This window comes from Rhincodon typus, chromosome 8, assembly GCF_021869965.1.
Source record: "Rhincodon typus isolate 14 chromosome 8, sRhiTyp1.1, whole genome shotgun sequence".
NCBI lineage: Eukaryota > Metazoa > Chordata > Chondrichthyes > Orectolobiformes > Rhincodontidae > Rhincodon > Rhincodon typus.
Genome location: NC_063339.1, coordinates 36,992,275 through 37,013,684, shown reverse-complemented (window position 1 = coordinate 37,013,684; position 21,410 = coordinate 36,992,275). Strand labels below are relative to the sequence as shown.

The 21,410-nt window shown below is 38.5% G+C and overlaps 1 protein-coding gene across 1 annotated transcript in view; it reads right to left on the bottom strand.

Moving 5' to 3' along the window:
• Nucleotides 1-21,410, bottom strand: part of ppp1r13bb (protein phosphatase 1, regulatory subunit 13Bb) — a 31,007-nt gene that overhangs the window by 7,313 nt on the left and 2,284 nt on the right. The window contains exons 2-7 of the mRNA XM_048600095.1: nucleotides 20,639-20,835; nucleotides 19,853-20,017; nucleotides 18,326-18,527; nucleotides 4,248-4,426; nucleotides 2,938-3,463; nucleotides 2,043-2,782 (exon numbers count right to left, since the gene is read on the bottom strand). Of these exons, the coding sequence (XP_048456052.1) occupies nucleotides 2,043-2,782; nucleotides 2,938-3,463; nucleotides 4,248-4,426; nucleotides 18,326-18,527; nucleotides 19,853-20,017; nucleotides 20,639-20,835 (2,009 nt within the window). The remainder of the gene's footprint in view (nucleotides 1-2,042; nucleotides 2,783-2,937; nucleotides 3,464-4,247; nucleotides 4,427-18,325; nucleotides 18,528-19,852; nucleotides 20,018-20,638; nucleotides 20,836-21,410) is intronic.

The window sequence follows — 21,410 nt, the reverse complement described above, 5'->3', positions numbered from 1 at the left end:
ACATAGAAGATAGGAGCATGAGGAAGAAGGGGAGAAAATACCAAATATCAGAACAAAAGTATCGTATTCAAAAGACAAATTAGCAGCCTAAGAGAAAACAAAATTTTTGTATTTGATATACCTGGCCTGAGGAAGGTAAATAGGAAACTGCTGCGGCCCTAAGCAGAATATTTCAAGAGTCTACTGAATGTGGATACATGCTGCAGAAATAGTGAGGGGCCAGTGCAGCAGCCATTTTTAAATACGGGGACAGTACAGTCTGGATAAACACCTTTACAAAGGAGTCATAGAGATTATTTCATCATATATCTAAATAAAGAGAAAACAGAAGTCGACAATATGGATTTCTCAAGGTTCAATTGCGCTTAACAAGCCTCACAGTGTGCTTTGAGGAAGTAGGAGACAAGGTATATAAGGAAATGGAGTGGAAATGGTGAACATGGACTTTAGAAAATCTTTCACAATGCACTACCAAGGAGATTATAAGAGAACAGTAACAGCATTGAATCAAGTGACTACATTAAAAATGAGCTGGAATGCAGAGGAAAGAGAGAGGTGAAGTTAAGGGTAGTTATTTCACAGCAGTTGGAAATGAGTGATGATTCACACAGGGAGAAGTTCTATGGCCAGTTCGGTTCATTTTGTATATCAATAACTTGTGACCAAGGGGGATGATGTGAAATTTATAGCGAGTATCATTCATTCTTTAGAAGTCCATTAGAAGCTGCAAGTAGTTCAGAGAAAATGGAAGAATTGGGTAAAACTTAATGCAACATTTTGTTTAAGAAAGTAATTTAGCCTCAGCAGAAGTAGAGTTGATACAGCAAAGAATCAAGGGATTGAAGTTGTCGGTTTACAGCACATTATAGGTAGCATCTCAGGTGGTTACAGTTATAAACAAAGCTAATTAAAATCTTGATTTTATCACGAGCTAAGATATATAAAAGCTAAAGATATGTTAACATACAACTTTAAGACAGTATTGTATGGGCAGAACAAGAGAAATTTAGAGTTATAAAGCTATTGAAAACATTTCTAGAATTAATAGTTGGATAGAAAGCAGATTGATATTCAAAGAGAGATTGGCTAAGTGGGTGAAAAAAAAGGAGATGATGTGAAGCAGTAAATATAATTACCATTATTTGCTCATATGTAGGATAATTGTTGACATAGGTTGATTACGTCAAATGGCTTGTTTATGTATTAGAATTTTATCAATTTCAAAATAAACTATATTAGTCATTTGTCTGGCAATTTCCTGAATCAATTCTTCTAATCTTTTGTAATTCTTCCTTTGTTTGTTAAACCCTCTACTTTTGTGCAATCTCTAACCATCAATATTATGATCTCTGTCTCAGCTCAAATCATCTAACTACACTGAAAACAGTCATACAGAAGAAACTTTTGACTTCAGAGACAATGTTCAATAACATCTTTAAAAGCAATGAAGATGATATCAAATATTTTGGACAAAACCTGTGAAAGAGATTAACACAATATTTTATATGATATGATGCAACATGAAACCTTGCTCTGTTCTCTCCCAAACTCAAAAAAATCTCCTCTACTACATCAATTCTACTTCTCAGATCAGACAAACATGAAAGCTAAACGAGATTCCCAGTTTAATACAAAATTAGGATCAGAATTGTTACGTGAGCACATATTCACAGCTATTACCATTCAAACTCACTGGAGAACATTTTTAACCAAAATCAGATTTACATCCAACATCCTGAATTGGATTTAAAATCTAAGATTATATCTGTATTTGGAGTTAGGTTCCAGATCAGCAATGATATCATTAAATTCATAGGGCTGGGGTCTAAACTAACTACTTATGTTCCACTGGACATTATCATAATTGACAATAAGGACTGTGGATGCTGGAAGCCAGATTCTATAGGTGACAGGCTGGAAAAGCACAGCAGGTCAGACAGCATCCGAGAGTCTCTTGAAATACAGCTTTAAACAAATGCTCATTGATTCTATTGACATTATTCTTTGCTTATAGTTTATCCTAGGGACAACACAAAACTTACAGGAGGTTGCAGTGGCACAGCAGGTGGTGGAGGAACATCTCCCTCTGGTGATATGATTTCTGGCAGAGGACTTGGCAGTTGCTCTGTTTGAACAACAGCAGGATTATTGTTATTGTCCTCTATTGTAGCAGGTATCTCATTGTTATCTGTCTGAATCAATTCAGAATGTTTAGGAGAAGGCAGCTGGTTATCATTGGCATCCGACGATGGTTGAACGTCAGGCTGAGTTGTTGGTTCAGGCTGCAAAGAACCAGACTCTATTAGGCTGGTGTTACCATTATCAACGTCTGCTAAAGCCCCCACATAGTCCTGTTGGTTACTGGGAAGATAAAATGGCATGTTATCCATGCCCCCAGCTAGCGTATTAAAACGCTGATACAGCAACTTCTGTATATTAGGTCCACTTGGGCCTTCTGGCTCAGTTATAGAACTGCGTTTCTTCAGAGGTCTTGGTGCATGTGCCAGTTTTTTCCTTAGAGCTTCAAGATCAGCATCACTTTGATACCTTAATGGGGAGTGCACAATCGGCAATAATTTCGTAGGACTCAGAGGACGTGGTATGTTTTCAACATTTGAATTGGTGGGCGGCAAGTTCTCATGTTCTAGATCCTTTTCATTAGTAGTTTGGTTTTCACCACTGGTCTGCGGTTGAGAACTTTGGAAAGGCGGAGTATGAGTAAAAGGCAAAGGACTCGGTGAAGCAGAACCTGATCCAGACGACAATACTGGCTTCCCATACACTGGAAAGGGAAAGAGAAACCTCTTTACTGAGCCAAAAGTAATTATTAATCTTTAATATACTAAACAGAAAAATTAACTTTGACTATTGACAGTTTTATAAAAACTACCAAATTATTAGATGTTTAATCAAAGCTATTAAAGTTAAGCTACTTACTTGCTTTAACAGTATGTGTTTTGTTTAGGGTATTGTATGCAGCCTGTTGGTAGTTCTTTGGTGGAGTAGATTGCTGAAGATACATTGAATAAATTGAACTGGAATTCACGGTTTGAGGCCCTTTTCGTGGAGACTGAGGCCTAGAACCTTTGTCAGTCAAGAATGGCCTTACAGCCACAGCCAGTGGGGGATCAGGTCTGCTATCTCCAGCAGAGAACAATGGTGAAGCAGCTGGCTGATAAGTAGGACTTGGAGGCACAGTAATTCTCTGCTGAATCTGTTGTGAGGCACTTGCTTGAAATGTGCTTGCAGGCTGTGAAGACTGGATAGCTCTCTGCCAGTTTGCTGAAGTTATGTTGGAGACTGAACCCATACTAGGCCGAGGTTGAGTGCCCTCTTTCATTCTTTCTAGTGAATTCGTAGAACCAATGGCGACAAGAGAAGATTTTGGGTGAGGTCCATACGACTGAGTCAGCTGCTTTATTGCACTGGGCACAGATGTTGTTACTTTTCCTGATTCAATACCCTAAATTAAATAAGATATTATTAAATCTAGTCATAATCAATCTATAATCTCCAAAGCTAAACTACACCTAAACAATATATAACTATTGGCCAGTTTTGAAAAAGCTAGACACTTCACATGTAAGCAAATTACAGTGGATATTGGAAACCTGAAATAAAGACAGAAAATGCTGGAAGTGCTCAGCAGGTATGACAGCATCTGAGTTAACATTTCAAGTCATGGAATATTTGTCAAAACTAAGAATGTTCAGAGTTCCAACAGTTTAAAAGTAAGGCAGAAAATGTTGAGAGAGAAAGAAAATGAGCATGTGGGTGTCTGGGCATGGCAGAGGGAGGGAGAAGTGGTGGGAGAACAGGAAAGAACAAACGGAAGGTCTGTGAAAGAGCGGAAGGCAGCAAATTAACTGGCAAAAGGAATCAAAGTGCACAAGCAAAGGAACAGAAGACATGCCTAAAAAATTTGCATATAGGAAAACAGAATTATTAATGGCTGCTGTCCAAAAAAAGGGGCATAAGTAATGTGAATTCAGTATTCAGTTAGTTGTAACTTGCCTAAACTAATCTCAAGTTTTACAGAAAAATGTTTACCGTATACATATAAATTAAGGAACAAAAGCAATTACATTTTTTTTTTAAAAAAGAACTCTGGATTCAGAACAAAATAAATGTGCATGCCCTGGAGAAGCAGACTGCGCCTCAAAATTAATTTGCTAAAGTCACACAGGGAAAAAATGCCTTAACATTAAAATCATCAGAGACCACTTTGAAATACTGCCAAAACCTACCACCATTTTCTCATTGTTTGAAATGGTTGAGGAAGTGGGCAGGGTCTGACTTGATCCAGCTCCTGGTTTCAAAACTGTATCCATGTTGGATTCCTTCCAGTCATTGTTTGTTGTTGTTGTAGGTGATTTCCCTGTAGTAGCAGAGCCCTGTGGGAGTGTTGGCCAATTTCCATCATGAGCTAATTAGGAAATGAAAAATTATAAAACATTTAATAAACTTATTTAAAGAGATTCAAACAGTAGTTATTTTAATTAAATTTATCACAGCTGGCTAGCAAATACTCTAGCTTGCCCAATCTGTCACTTAAGTTTGGGCAGGCAGGGACAGAATTCACCAACTATTGTTCAAGCCCCATCACTGCAGTCATTTTGGAGACACTAATGTACATGGAACATGGATACAGTTGAGTTTAGTTTCAAACTATTAATTAGATATTGAATTAACATTTGCTTAACATCACATGCCCGCTTCCTGAGGCAGAACCTTGGCACATTGCCTGTTGCTTTATCCTGAGCTGTTTTGTGGCAATTTTAGAGAGCAGTGGGTTTGCCATGATCCACTCAATGGACATACCACAAAAGCAATGATGCTTTAAATACCAATATTAAATATCACTTGTCATACAACATACATCACTATAACATAAAGGGCAATGTTTTTTTCTAAGCATTAGTTTATGCTTCCGTTGGCTTGATGGGTCAGCATTTCACAGAATGTAGAATTTTGCAGTTATAGGGGTCTTCATTAACAAATTCTTCAGATGGACAAAGCAGTTATTTCAGTTAAAAAGTAGTGAGAAATATTGGAAGAGATAATAGTTCCTCCCTATGTTTAAGATGCTTAGCATCCTTGCATGTAGACAAATCACCAAGCACAAACGAAATGTCTTCCTGTTTATTAGGGAACCAAGGTAAAACAGTGGATGCTTTGACCACTGTTTTTTAATCCTCTGTAGCCGCAGGCATGGCACTGGAGGATTGCAGGAACTGCTAACTTTGCACTGTTACATAAAATTACAGGCATGAATAGCCCAAGCATTTATAGATCAGTTAGCTGCTTTCTCAGTAGTGTGCAAATTACTGGAAAAAGTTCTGAGATAAATTATAAATAGTCATTTAGAGATGCACAGACAGTAAAGGACAGCGTGAATTCATCACGGGAAGGTAGTGTCTGATTAACTTGATTGAATGCTTTCTTAGGAATCAACAAGGAGTGTAGATAAGGTGCTTGAGATGGTCCTCATAGACTTTATCAAGGCTTTTGATTTGCTGTTATTTTTCTACCTGTCTGCAATGTATGAAACCCAAGTAAAATAGGCAAGTTGGATTCAAAACTGGTTCATTGATAGGATGCAAAAGATTATGACAAAAGGGTAACCGAGTCTAGAAAGTTGATTCCAGTGGGATTCTACTGAGCTCAGTAGTCATTCCCTAAATATTCATGGTACTCATTTCAGCGGTTGATACTTAAGTGTAAGGACATCATCAAGAAGAAAAAGCAGCTATAATCTAGGGGAAGATCTCTCTGGACTAATAAAGTGGTAAATGGAATTCTGTCCGGAAAAGTGAGGCAATGCATTTGGTAAAAACAAACACAGCAAGGGAATACACATTAAATGGTAGACTTTTGTAAAGCATAGTGAAATAGGGGGATCCAATAGAATCTCTATAAATCTCTACGGATCTCTGAGGTGGCAGGATAGATAGATAAGGTAGTCAACAAAGCACAGGGCATACCTTCCTATATTGGCCAAGACCTACAGCATAAAAGCAGGATGCATAGGCCAGTAAGATCTAAACTGCAACTACTGCATAGGGTTCTGGTCACCTGATTAGAGTAAGTGAAGATCACACGAGAAAGGGTACAAGAGGCGATTTAGAAGAACATAATTAACGAAGAAGCATTTTAGTGATAAAATAGCATTGAATAGACTGAGTTAACTTCTTTGTTCCAAGGGAAACAAAGGGGATATTCCAGTGAGGCACACAAAACTATGAAATGCTTGGATACATTGGATAGGAAGGAATTATTGATGTTAGCAGAGATGTCAACAAATCGGAGGTGTAAGCATCAAACAACTGGTGGCTGGATTAGAGGAGAATTGATGAGCAATTCTTCCATCAGAAGGTGGTGAGGATCTGGAATTTATTACCCAAAAAGGTGGTGGAGGCATAAATCCTCACCACATTTAAAGAGAACTCAAGATGTCAAACCTGTTGCAACTCACCAAGGTTCCTTCAACAGCACCTTCCAAACCCTCAGCCTCTAACACCTGAAAGGATAAGGAGAGCAGATGTATGGAAACACCACCACCTGCAAATTCCCCTCTAAGCTTCTTTCACTGTTGCTGAGTCAAAATCCTAGAACTCCTTTCCTAACAGCACTGTGGGTTTATTTATTGCAGCAGTTCAAGAAGGCAGCTCACCACCACCTTCTCAAAGACAATTAGGTATTGGCAATAAATGCTGGCCCCTTTATCCATGTAAATAACACGGTCAAAACCTACAATACTACAGACCAAGAGGTGCAAGTTGTGATTAAACTGTTAGCTATTATTCAGTTGGCCTAGACACCCACTCCAAATAGTATCCATCTGTGACTCAAATGGGAGGGGCAGCACGTTGATCCACAGCTCCTTGCATCCCTCTGTGGTGGCTGCATTTTAGTAGCAGCATAGACTACTAGCTACTTTCTAGGAAATGGTACATAACACAATGGTGCCTACTGAATAGAAAAAAAAATCGTACTTTGCAAAATTTCAATGATACGTCTTTGATAGTGCATTCATAGACCATTTATTTTGCAGATGCAGTTAGAGTCATATAGCGCAGAAACAGACCCTCTGGTTCAACTTATCCATGCCAACCAGACATCCCAATCTGACCTAGTCCCATTTGCCGCTATCCCTCTAAACCCTTCATATTTATATTCCCAACCAGATACCGTTTAAATGCTGTAATTGTATTCACCTCCACCACTTCCTCTTGCAGCTTGCTCCATATACACATCACTCTCTGTGTGAAAAAGTTACCCCTCAGGTCCTCTTTAAAATCTTTCTCCCTCACCTTACACTTACAACCTTAGTTTTAGGGAAAAGACCCTGTCTATTCATCCCACCCATGGCCCTCATGATTTTATAAACCTCTATAAAGTCACTCCTCAGGCTCTGAAGCTCCAGGGAAAACAGGCCCAGCCTATTGAGTCTCTCCCTGAAAATCAAACCTTCCAAACCTGGCAACATCCTTGTAAACCTTTTCTGCACCTTCTCAAGTTTAACATCATCTTTCCTATAGAAGGGTGGCCAGAACTGTACACATTACACCAAAAATGGGCTCACCAATGTCCTGTACAGCCAACTCCTATACTCAATGGTCTGACCAACGAAGGCACTCGTGCCAAATGCCTTCGTCACCACCCTATATACCTGCACCCCCACTTTCAAGGAACTATGCACCTGCACCCCTAAGTACTTTGTTTCAACACTTCCCAGGGCCCTACCATTAACTGTATAAGTCCTGCCCTGGTTTGCCTTACCAAAATGCAACACCTCATGTTTATCCAAATTAAACTCCATCTGCTACTTCTTGGACCCGTTGTACTCCAAGATAATCTTCTCGGAGTTGGGCAACCATCACTACTCTATCCATTGCGTCAACATGAATATTTCCAAAATCATCAGAGGTCAGGACAGAGTAAATAGGGAGAAAATGTTTCCCTTAGTAAAAGGTCAAGATCGAAAGAGCACAGATTTAAAGTAACTCATAAAAGAAACGAAGCTTATATGAAGAAAGACATTTTCACACAGTGAGCTGTTTGAGTCTTGAATGCACTGTCTAAGAGTGCAATGCATACACGTACAAACAAAGATTCAAAAGGGAATTAGACGGTGATCTGAAAAGGAGCAATGTATGTGCAGAGCTAAAGAAAGGATACGAGAATGATACTAAGAAAGATGCCCATTTAGACAGCTGACGCACACATAGGGCCAAATGGCCTCCTTTTGCACTGTAACAATTTTGTGATTCCAGTAAGAGAAAGAAATGAATGTCATTAGACAGCAATTATTGGTATTTAGCCAAGTTGTCCCCACTCCACTCTTTCCAAGGACAGTAAGGGTTATTGAAGATCTTACTTGAGCCAAGATTAGCTAAATCAGCATCAAAGTTGTGATTGTCTTGATATATGTATCACTGATACACAGAGAAATCTTCCTACGCAATTTGGGGAAGCCAAAACTAGTTCAGTTTATATGGCACTACACTACAGTGCAATAGTTCATAATACAGTTATCCATGGGAAGAATAATACTTAAAACTGGCAGTTACAGCAAATACAATAGTACAAAACTGAACCACTGTGGTCATCACCAAAATCATTTAAACAGAACCCAACTTATTATTTTGACTTATGAACTTTTGTTTTGTTATTTGGATGGGATTGCTATCCATTTTGGTAAAGACTGTAAAGCTAGAAGGATTTTTTCTAATTAAAAATTAACTTCTCTGGTTTTAGTTTAAGAAGCATGAAATTGCTGTGTCACAATCGTGCGTCTGGAAACAGACCTTGAAAGAAGAGCTCTTTCAAGGCCTGACAAGGACAAAATTAAAGCACAGGATTTGGAACGTAAATTGTTCACTTTCACAAGATTTTGATTTAACACTGAGAGACTACGACAACTTCTTTTATAAAAGTGAGTGGGAATCAAAAGACAAGTAACAGATCATATGAAAATACGCAACATAGCTGAAGATTATTCAACATTAAAAAGATCAACTGGGAGGAAAAAAAATCTTGTGCCCATCTTAAGTTTGTGGGATAGTATTGGCAGATAAAGGTTAAGGACAACTGAAACAGATTGCACAAATACGTTAAGAGCAAGAGACTAACTAGAGAGGGGGTAGGGACTCTTAATGATCAAGGAGGTTGTCTTCATGTCAAACCCCAGGAGATGGGAGAGATACTAAATTAATATTTTGCATCAGTTTTTACTGTGGAGAAAGAAATAGAATCTAGAGAATGCAGAGAAATAAACTTTAAATGTTTAAAACAGTTCACATTACAGTAGATGAAGTTCAGGAGGTCTTAAAGAATATAAATGTGGATAAATCTCCCAGATCTGATCTAATGTATCCCAGAACATTGTGCGAAATAAGGGAGGAAATTGAGAGACTCCTCACAGAAATATTCACACCATTCATAACTACGGGTGAGATGTCTGATGACGGGAGGGTGGCTAATGTTGCACCTTTGTTTAAGACGGGCTGAAAGGAAAAACCGGGGAACTATAGACCTGAGAGTCTGGCTTCCGTTGTGGGAAATTATTGGAGGTGATTATGAAAGATAGGATTTATGGGCATTTAGAGAGGCAAGAATTGATTGGGGATAGCCAGCATGGTTGTGTGCGAGAAAAATTGTGTTCCACAAACTTGATTGAGTTTTTTGAGGAAGTTACCAAAAAGATTGATGATGGTAGTGCAGCAAATGTTGTTTATTTGGATTTTAGTAAGGCTTTTGACAAGGTTCCGCACAGTAGACTAATTAGTAAAGTTAGGTCACATGGGATTCAGGGTGAGCTTGCCAACTGGATACATAATTGGCTTAACAGCAGGTGACAGAGAGTAATGGTGGAGGGTTACTTTCCGGACTGGAGGCCTGTGACCAGCGGTGTTCCACAGGGATTAGTTCAGGGTCCCCTTTTGTTTGCCATTTATATAAATGATTTCGATGAAAATATAGAAGACATGGTTAGTAAGTTTGCAGACGACACCAAAATAGTACAGTGTGAAGGTTTTCTAAGATTACAAAGGGATCTTGATCAAATGGGTCAATGGGCTGAAAAATGACAGATGGAGTTCATTCTGGATAAATGCGAAGTTTTGTATTTTGGTATAACAACAAGAGTAGGGTTTAATACAATTAATGGCAAGACCTTGGGTAATGTTGCAGCACAGAGGAACCTAGGGTTGCAGGTACATAAATCTTTGAAGAGGGCGTCAACAAATTGACAGGGTGGTTAAAAAGGCGTTTGCAACACTTGCCTTCATTGCTCAGTTCTTCTTGAGTGTAGGAGTTGGGAAGTTATGTTGAGGTTGTACTGGACATTGGTGAGGCCTCTTCTGGAATACTGTATCCAGGTCTGGTCGCCCAGTTATAGGAAGGATATTATCAAGCTGGAAAGGGTTCAGAAGAGATTTACCAGGATGTTGCCAGGTATGGAAGGTTTGAATTATAAAGAAAGGCTGGATAGACTGGGACATTTTTCACTCAAGTGTAGGAGGTCGAGAGGTGACTTCAAAGAAGTTTATAAAATAATGAGAGGTATTTATAGAGTTAATGGTAGTTGCATTTCCCTAGAATGGGGGATTTCAAGACTAGAGGGCACAGTTTTAAGGTGAAAGGAAAGAGATTTAAAAAAGACATGAGGCGCAAATCTTTTACAGAGAGAGACACTTGTGTGTGGAATGAACTTCCTGAGGAAGTGGTGTATGTGGGTACAATTACAACATTAAAAAGACATTTGGATAGATACATGATTGGGAAAGGTTTGGAGCAGGCAGGTGGGACTAGTTCAGTTTGGGATTATGTACGGCATGGACTGGTTGGACTGAAGGATCTGTTTCCTTGCTGCATGACTCTGACTCTATAACCCAGTATGATCCTGCAATGAATATCTCAATATATCCCAGCTCTCATATTTGCAACAGTCACAAATGAACCTATTGCAATTAAACAAAAATATGATTTAGTGTCACATCTTAACTAATGCAAAACAAGATCATGTCCTTTATAAGACTACTGTCACACTGCATTCAGAGAAGCATTAAAAGGAATTTGTACCACTTTACAGCATGAAACAACTACTGGTAAGCTATTATAATCATTTTGTGAACAATCTGGTTTCAAGGAGTTAATTGGGTCCAAAAGGTTTCAGTTTTATAGCACTTTAAAAGCCAATCATACAGGAAGCTTCATGCAACAATCACATGCACAAACATGTGCATTAGTTAGAAAGACTGAGCATAACCAACATTAAAAATCCTCAAACAGGAAGCCAGCTTTAGTTATGGAAGCATTATTAAAGCACTGCAGTAGTTAAAATTATAGCAAATTACAGAAATCTGAAAAGCAGAATTGTATAAGGATGTACAACCCAAGAATCTGCTTTCATAATTTTTTAAATGCAAGGATGAACCAGAGTCAAGACCAACATCCAAATCAGACATCACGCAGGAGCCAGTCAGCTTGTGTCTAAGAATTTCATCTATGCATAACAGAACAGAAAATAGAAAATGTACAATTGTAGAACTAATTTGTTTAAATTTTAAATACTTTTATCTCAAATATTAAATGCATTTTAAGACAAGATTAAGATGTATTAATTCAGTATTTTTTGAATTAGTACATACAGCACTTACATTTAACTCTACAATTGTTTATTTGCATCTACATCTGGCTGTACAATAAAGTTTACTTTATCCATAATAAATTTGTTATGACTATTATGCTAAATTATTAAATACAACCAAGTAATTTCCAAATGTCACTTCTAGGCAAAAAGAGAAAAGATCACTATGTGCAAGTCAAAAGATTATACGACAGATTACGTCCTTTAAGTAAAGTCAGTAGCAGTTCCATAGACTCACAATGTAGTTTGTCAGGAACAGAAGTTGCCAAGTGGATCACACTATGATCTGGAGACTTTTTAGAGGTAGCAGAAGAAATTAAAACAGGATCCACTATGATGTCTAAATCTGAAACTTTCCAAATGCCTGGAGACTTTTTCAAACTGCCATCTGATTCCGTCCAAGAAGTCAAAGCACAGTGAGTCACTGAAAGACCCAGTAAAGCAAAAGTAAAATACAAGGAAACAAGAGGATATATTGAATATAAGAGAGAAAGGTTATACGATGTCTGAAATACTAAAGTTATAAACACAAGTTATGATGTTATAAATATATGAACTGAATAATTACTAGTAAAAGCTTAAGTATAACATTAGAAGACACTATAAGACGACTGAAATACTTAGCTGGGCAATACTTTAGAAAATAAGACTACTTTTAAATTCTTCCAGTGAAGGGATTGAATGCTAAAAAAATGAACTCTTTCCTATTTCAGTACTCCGTGTCAGCATCAAAAATTCAAAGATTTTATACAGCACTATTTAGAATAATAAAGCTTCTGACCTTCTTCCCAAATAATCTACCTGAGGTCAATCCTGTGTATTACTTTCCATTTTCTAGATTAGTTCCTCCTCAGTCCCTTGAGCAAAAATACCAATTTTGTATTGTGGCCTCAAGAATTGTAGGGCGATTGGTAAAACTGACTTTGCACAGAATGCATACAACAGAACGTAACATTAGCTGGGATTGCATTCTACTTTAAATCTTGGAAGTGAAAGATCATGTATCACTCTGTTCTCAAATTAAACAGCCACACAGAAAAGTTTCAGAAGGATGCCATTCAGCTCATTGATTGCCATAAAAAGTCCCATTTAATTACATATTCCAGCTGTCAATTGCATAATCATGTGTTTTTTGAAGTTTAAATGAGCATTCTTCTGCCTTTATTGCTCTTTCGGGTAGTGAATTCCAAACCAGATTTTCAAAACAAAAAAATTACTCAACTCTCCTCTAATCTTTGTACCAGTTACTTTAAATCTCTCACAGTTTATATACATCAAATAAATCTCTGCTCAGTTCTCATTGTACAAACAAAACAACTCTAGCCTATCCAATCTTTTCTCAATAGCTAAAATTCTCCATTCCTGGCAGCGTTCACTTAATTCCCCGCTGTAGCCTCTCCATTGTGATCACATCCTTCCTGTAAAGAAGTCAGCAGAGCTGTACAAAGTGTTCTAGCTATGGTCTAAATAGTGCTCTCTGCAGAGCTTACATAGCCTCCTTATCCTGCTCTTACTTCCTTTTATTGTTTGATGCATAGGGTATATCTTGTTATGGGTTCTTAACCACCATATCCACCTGTTCTACAGGGATACAAAGACATGTACTTCTAAGTTCCTCTGATGCACAGCACTTTTCAAAATCCTAAGCATACTTCTTATTCTTTTGCCTGGTTACCCTCCTCAAATGGATGGTCTGACTGTGGATTGAATTTCATTTTCTACTTCTTTACCCACCTGATCAATCTATTATTATCTTCCCACAGTCTACAGCTTTCTTTTTCACCATCAATAAGTGTCAACTTTCATATTATCTTCAACTTCTTACTGATGCCCTTGCAGCCAAGTCTCAGTCATTGCTTTTAAGTATGAATAAAAAAGAATCCAGTATAAAGTATAGTTTAGTAACCAAAAACAACACATTAATGTACAGATATACTTTCTCAAATCTGGCAACCTCAAACTGTGCCAGATTTTGGAACCTGCTATTTGGCAGGGAGAAAAATTTAGAATGTGTCAATTCAGATCAGAATGCCTTCATCCAGTGAACAGGGAATACAGGACAACCAATTGATATGAATGCAAAGCATCAGAGGTTAATAAGCAAGTCACTGCTGATATTAAATTCATTTCTCACTCTTCATTCTTCTTCTAGTGACTCTTTCATATCTCCTCCACTTGCCTACATCAGTGCAACCTGCTTAGAATGAGAAAAGATCAATCCAAAAAAAAAGCTTATTTTTACAACACTGGTTTTGGATTCCTGGATTTACAATCCCTACACTGAAGAAAGAGGCCATTCAGCCCATTGAGTAGCACCAACCCCACCTAAAAGCATCCCATCTCCCTACCCTAATCTTGTAACCCGCATTTACCATGTCTAATCCACTTAGCTTGCAAATTTTTAGACTGTGGGAGGAATCCCATGCAGACACGAGAGAACATGCCAACACCACAAAGACATTAACCCAAGGCTTTAACTGAACTGAAATCCCTGGTGCCAAGAGGCAGCAGTGCTAACACTGAGCACCCATGCCACCCACAATTTGAGGGAGTGGAACCTGTAAATGAATATGACTAATTTAGTTCAGAGTGCATGGTTTCAAAAACTGTCAATTTCGAATAACAAGATTGATTGATGTAAGACTTTCACCATGAAAGTTATACTTTATTTATTAGCAAAAGGTTCAAAGTTCTATACGACAGAAAGGTTAAATAGGGTAGTCACAGGGACTTTAAACTGTTTGAGGGTTGCGAGAAGGGAATATTAAAGTTTCCAGAACAATAACAGGACAGAAAGCATGTCGTAGAGTCATACAGCATAGAAAAAGGCCCTTTGGCTCACTATGTCCATGCTAACCAACAAACACCAAACTAATTCTGTTTATCGGCACTTGGTCCATAGGCTACAATGCATCTTAAAAGTTGCGACAGCACCTACCACCGGGCCAGGAAGCACATTCTGTATTACGATCACCCTGTGGGTGAAAAAATTTTTCTCAGGTCTCCTCTAAATCATATACTCCTCACCTTAGACTTTTGCCCACTGGTCTTAGACACATCTGCCATGGGGAAAAGATTCTCATGATCTTTTCTGTCTATGCCCCTCAAAATTCTGAATACTTCAATCAGATCCTCCCTCAGCATCCACACAAAGGGTCAGGCATCTAATTTCAGGCACAGCAGGTAGGGTGCAACTATGAGAAAGGGCATGGTCAATGCAGAACTGAGCACGTTGTACTTAAATGTATGCAGTATATGAAAATAGCTAAATAGGCTTGTAGCGCAGATTGAAATTGGCAGATATGTTGCAGTAATCATCACGGATGTGTCTGTAAGGGGGATTAGGACTGGGAACTAAATATCCAGGTTTTGCATCCTATCAAAATGACAGGCAGATGGGCAGGGTGTGAGGCGGGGGTGGGGGAATTGCCTTGTTGATAACAAATGAAATTAAATCTGTAGCAAGAAGTGACATAGGGTCAGAAGATGCAGAATCTGTGTGGGTAGAGTTGAGGAACTTCAAAAGAAGAAAAAGACTGATGGGAGCAATAGAAAAGGCATGTAAGAAAGGTGCTATTACAATAATCATGGGGTCTTCAACATGAAGGTGGACTAGGAAAATCAGGTCGGTAGTAGATCCCAAGAAAAGGTATTCACGGAATGTCTACAAGATGGTTTTTGGAACAGCTTGTGGCAGAGCTCACTAAGGAATAGGCAATTCTGGACTTGGTGATGAGTAATGAGTCAGATTTGAGTCAGCTTAAGGCGAAGGAACCCCAAGGGACCAGTAACCACAATATGATATAATTCACCCTGCAGCTTGAGGGGGACAATCTGGAATCAAATGTAACAGTATTACAATTGAGTCAGGGGAGGCGATGGGAAAAAATATCTGGTTCACTAATGTCCTTTTGGGAAGGAAACTGCCATCCTTACTTAATCTGGCCTACATGTGACTCTAGACCCACAGCTGACTCTTAATTGCCTTCTGGGTTAACCAGCAATGCCCTAATCCCATAAATGAATTAAAGAAAAGGTTACTTACAAAGACATGAGGGAGGAGCTGGCCACAGTTGATTAGAAGGGAGCCAGTGCAGCAGCAATGGTAGGAGTTTCTAGGGGTAATTCAGGAGGCACAGCAGAAATTCATCCCAAGGAAGAAGAAACACACTAAGAGGAGCATGAGGCAACCATGGCAAGGGAAGTCAGGGACAGCATAAAAGCAAAAGCATAAAAGCATATGATGTGGTGAAAATTAGTGGGAAGCCTTGAAAAATCAGCAGAGGACAACTAAAATAATAATGTGGGGAGAAGATGAAATATAAGGGCAAGCTAGCTAGTAATATAAACGAAGACTGCAAGAGGTTTTTTTTAGGTTTCTTAAAGGTAAGAAAGGCAAGAGTGAATATCAGACCACTGAAAAATGAGGCTGGAGGAGTAGTAATGGAGAGCTAAGAAAAGATACAGGAACTGAATAGGTACTTGGCATCAGTCTTCACAGTGGAAGACACCAGCAGCATACCAGAACTTCGAGAGTGTTGGGGGCAGAGATGAATATAGTGGCCATCACAAAGGAGAAGGTGCTGGGGAAGCTGAAAGGTCTGAAGATGGATAAATCACTCAGATTGGATGGACCATACATCAGAGCTCTGAAGGAGACAGCTAAAGAGATTATGGAGGCATTGGCTGTGATCTTTCAGGAATCACTGGAGCCAAGAAGGGACTCAGAGTGGTAGAAAATGCACATTCCCTATTTAAGAAGGGAATGAAGCAGATGGGAAATTATAGGCCGATTAGCCCGACCTTGGTCATTGCTAAGATTTTAGAGCCCATTATTAAAGATGACATTGTAGAGTACTTGGAAAATCTTGGTAAAATAGGGTGGAGTCAGCATGGTTTTGTTAATGGGAAGCAGCCGCTAACAAATTTGTTAGAATTCTTTTAATGGGCAAGGTAGACAAAGGAGAGCAAGTAGATGTGATCTGTCTGGATTTCCTGAAGGCCTTAGATAAGGCTGCTAAATGAGTCCATAGTGTTAGGGACAAGGTACTGACATAGACAGAGGACTAGGTACTGGCAAAAGGCAGAGAGTGGGGATAAGGGGGTCTTTTTCAGAATAGCAGCCGGTGACTAGTGGAATTCCGCAGAAGTCAGTGCTGGTACCACAACTATTCACGTGAACTCTGTTTTCTCCCCAATGCTGCTGCTAGACTGTTGAGTTTCTCCAGCAATTACTGTTTATGTTTGTTAACAGATGCTGCCCGGCCTGCTGAGTATTTCAAGTATTCTTCATTCTCATTCAGGAACATGAACTCAATGTTTCTTTATTAAATAGCTAAAGTTAGGGATTTTCTTACAATGCATAATATTGTAAAATTCCAACAACAGAATGTTTAATTTCTGTGCTGAATGTCTAACACATTTGTGGCTTTCATAGCTCTAAACACAGCACAAAAAACTCCAAACTAAAAGTGAACTATTTTGTCTGCAGATACCACCTGAAAATAAAATGTTACTTTTTTTGCCCATCATTCTGCATTATAGATTCCTATATCTAAATTTAAAATGTAAATAGCTAATTTAAACTTGATCTGCTACAAATACATCTTTCTGCTGCAACACCTCAGTCTAAGTGACTCATCTTTACAATATACAAAAGTAATTAGTCATTGTCGAGAAAGGCGTCTCTCCATTAGAAAGGCAATTGATTGTACGCAACTTGAGGGGCACCATTCTGCCAGCATGAATGTGACTGTTGGAAAAAATTCTACACCTCAACCAACTGCTTCTCAAATTGCCATAAATTGTCTGAATATATCCAAGCTCGAGAATGCTAGATTTTTGAACTCTAAGGGGATTGAAGTATAAAATGAGAGAACAGGGAAATTATAACATAATCATAGAAAGAAAAGAAAATAACTTGATTCACACCTTTTGCTATCCAAAATTAGAACTCAGAAACCAAGGAATAGGTTGCTTATTTACAGACTCACTCATACAAAAAGTTGTGAATAGTTGCGAACAGAATATTCTATATTTCCTTGGGAATGGAAGGAGGAGTGGCATACAAGTAAATATTGCTTTAATTGGCAAAGATACAGACAAAAGTTCTTATTTTACATCTATTTGGAATCGACATTGTTTTGCCATGGAACGCATATACAATTGGTTCAATCATGACATTTTTCTTTACCCTTGTATGGGATTTAGGCATTTCTAGCAAGACTGACATTTTGCTCACCCCTTATTGCCTTTGAATCTATTACTCTCTAGACCATTTCAGAGGGCAGTTAAAAGTCAACCATATTCCTGTGGATGTGGAGTCATACGTAGGCTAGACCAGGCAAAGACAGATGCCCTTCTCTCAGGGATATTAGTGATTTTTAAAAAATGACAATTGACAATGGTTACGTGATCAACATTAGACTAGCATCTAATTCTAGACTGTATTCAATTCAAATTTTACCGCCTATTATGTTGAGAGTGAAACCCAAATCCCTAGATCATTAGCCTCAAGCTCTGAATTACTCATAGACAGACATTACCACTATGATACTGATTTGTGGGTTAAGTCTACCTCCAAGGCTTTCACTCTTTGTTATTCATATTACTCCCTCTCAGAACAGGACCATAGCTCTTCTTGTAGAAAAAGCAACTTACTCCACTGCTTACCAGATTTTGCTTTAGTCATCACATAGCCACCGTTGCTAGATATGGTCAGTGACTGAGGTTTCAAGATCTCGCTTGGTGATGACTGGTTACTTTCTGATCTAGTTGCAGTAGAAACTTGGATGTAGGGTCCCACGGCAGCCACACGACCAGAGGTGTTAGAGTGCGCTGGCGTTGTTGGCGTGCCATTAATTCGATTCAGCTGCTAGAGGAAAAAACAGGTTTGTTTAAAAAAAACATCAGTATCAAATTTGAAGGAAAGGTCAACTGTTTCACCACAATAAATTTGCATTTTATAATTTTATCTTGACAAAATTAACAATTATAATCAGGATAACCAAGCTAATCTCCTATTACATTGAGTTGGAGGATTATGCCACTGTAGTAGGCTAGAAGGGAGGTATTGGGGAACTGGGACTTTTGCGTGTCCAATAGGACTCAAGTTGAAAACAACTTCAGAGGTTAGGGCGCAGAGAAAGGAAGTAGCATGCCAAAGATTGACTGCTGGCTAGTAGACACTAATGGCAGCAGCAGCAGTCAGAAAGAACAGTGACCTATGCAGCCAAACCAGGAATTTTCCCACTGTCTACATGTACTCAGCATTCTTATGTTTCTGCTGTAAATTCCAGTATTTTAGATTGCGAATATAGAGTCATAGAGGCATACAGCAAGGAAACATATCCTGCATTAATTATCTCAGAGATAGTAAGAACTGCAGATGCTAGAGTCAGAGATAACGCAGTGTATAGCTGGAGGAACACAGCAGGCCAGACATTTCTGAAGAAGGGTCCTGACCCGAAACGTCAACTTTCCTGCGCCTCTGATGCTGTCTGGCCTGCTGTGTTCCTCCAGCTCCACACTTTTATCCCTACATTAATTATATTATGTTACAGTTAATTGAAAACACAATACAATTTCACAAGATAGTTGCAAATAAATATTGAGTAATCTGATTGCTTGGTATTATGCAGTTGCTAATTTGTAAATAATGCAGGTTTGGGGGAAAAAAACAAGTGGTTTTGGTTGGTTTTGTAGTTGCTGCTTGCTGATTTTCCCACCTTTTGATTGGCTTGAAAATGACTAATGAATATATGTCACCCAATTAGCACAGGCAACTTAACAAAATAGAAAACCGAGTGGCTTGTGTTTTTAGTCCTCTGGACGCACAAGTGGTGTGAGGTTTTGAAACTATGAAGCTAATAATGGACAACAGATAAATAACTTCTAATTATATGGACGTTAATGAAGGTCATTACACAGTCACTTTATCACAACTGTTGCTCAATAACTCAGGAAAACAGAAAATGCAACAAATGGCACAGTATCATCGTTTACTTATTAACAAGACAAAAATTAGTAAAAGCTTAGCAAACAAGAGTCCATACTACATGTTTAAAAAAAATCTGCTTGCAAGGGAATTGTAAACACAAATCAAAGCAGTTCAGAACTCAAGCCTTTCATTACAGAACTGCGCATTTGTTTAATTACAAACAAAATCTTAAGATATAAATACAGAAATCGACATCATACAGGGATGTTTTCCTTTTGACGTGCATCAGATTTCTTCTTCCACAAACGTTCACGAAGTTCACTGATTCTTTTGTCCATCATAGTCACTTCCACATTACGCTTGTTAAGCAGTTCCTTTTGATGTTGAAGTTTTGTATTTTGTTCTTGATTAAGCTTGTTGCGAATCTAAAAAGGACAGTAAATCCATAGTGTGAAAATGTTAGATATCATAATCTGTTTATCTACTCTTCCTCAAGCTCTCAAGTTTCTTTAGCCGGCCAGGGAAAATTAGGGAGTGTCAAACTTCTCTATTGCTGCTTTTCTGTTGTGTGAGACCTATGCTAATGGTGCTGGCTCCCAGCACGTTGGTGTTGTGCAGCCAGTGCCAATCCCAAATTGATGCTGCCAGATTGGTGAGGCTGGTTGCCAGAATGAATTTTTTTGAAGCAATTGGTCTGCCTAGTGCCTGGCTTAAGTGAATCAGCCACTTGATAGTCTGATTTCGTTTGTTTGCCTTCTTAACCATTGTACAAAATAAGTACATGGAAGTACAATGAAACAGCATTATTAAAAAATCTGACAATCTTACGCTTCTATAAAGAACATCTTCAATCAAATGAAGATCACCATCTTCATAAACGTCAAGTTAAATGCAGATTTATACTTCTAGAATTCAACTGTGCCACGACAAAGAAGACTTGTGTCAAGATTTATGATCCCCTTTATAGGAACCAAATTTTTTTTCTTTCGTTCTAGATACATGATAAAAATGGGTAACACACCTACAGTTCACGTCACATGCTTTACCTGCAGCTCTTGGTAAAGCTTCTTTAATTCAACTGCAGCAGGTCCTGGCACTTGTCCATTATAAGACTGCAAACCATTTGTTTTTCCTTTCCTCAAATCGTCAAGTTGCTGCGTTAACTGATCAACTTTCAATACAGCCGACTGCAACTCACGTTGTTTCTCATGGAACATATTATTGATGTGTTCGATTTCAGCTGCTATGAGAAGAAAAATGGGAAAGAATAATCAAAAAATAGCAACCTCCAAATTTGTTAGCTGATAAAATATGCTATACTTATTTCATTCTATTTTAGGCACCATTTGCAGAGAATGAATCCCAAAGTTGAAGAAAATAGAAAGACAATATTCTAATTTAAAGTTAATGTGCTGGAAAACAGCTAGAACCCATATGTAGTACCATTAGGCTGTAGGAGCTCTCGGATGCAATGTGATAAGATGCAGGAAACCATCTCCCCTGTCTTTTCATTGACCTGAAGGTTCCTGAACTTGAGGGCATGTGTCACTTATGACAAGCTAAGAGATTCCTCAAACACAGATTGAAGGACATTACCACCTTAAAAACAGGGGAAGTCATAAGGAGTGGTATCACTTGCATGGTCAATATTTACTGTTCCTCTCCAACTGCCCCTGAGAAGTTGGTGGTGAATGAACATGGTCCATCTGGTGAAGGCGATCCCAAAATGCTGTCAGAAGTGACAGTTTCAGACTTTTGATTCAGCAATGAAGCGATGGCATATTTTCTGGTCATTTCAATGCGACACTTGCAGGAGAA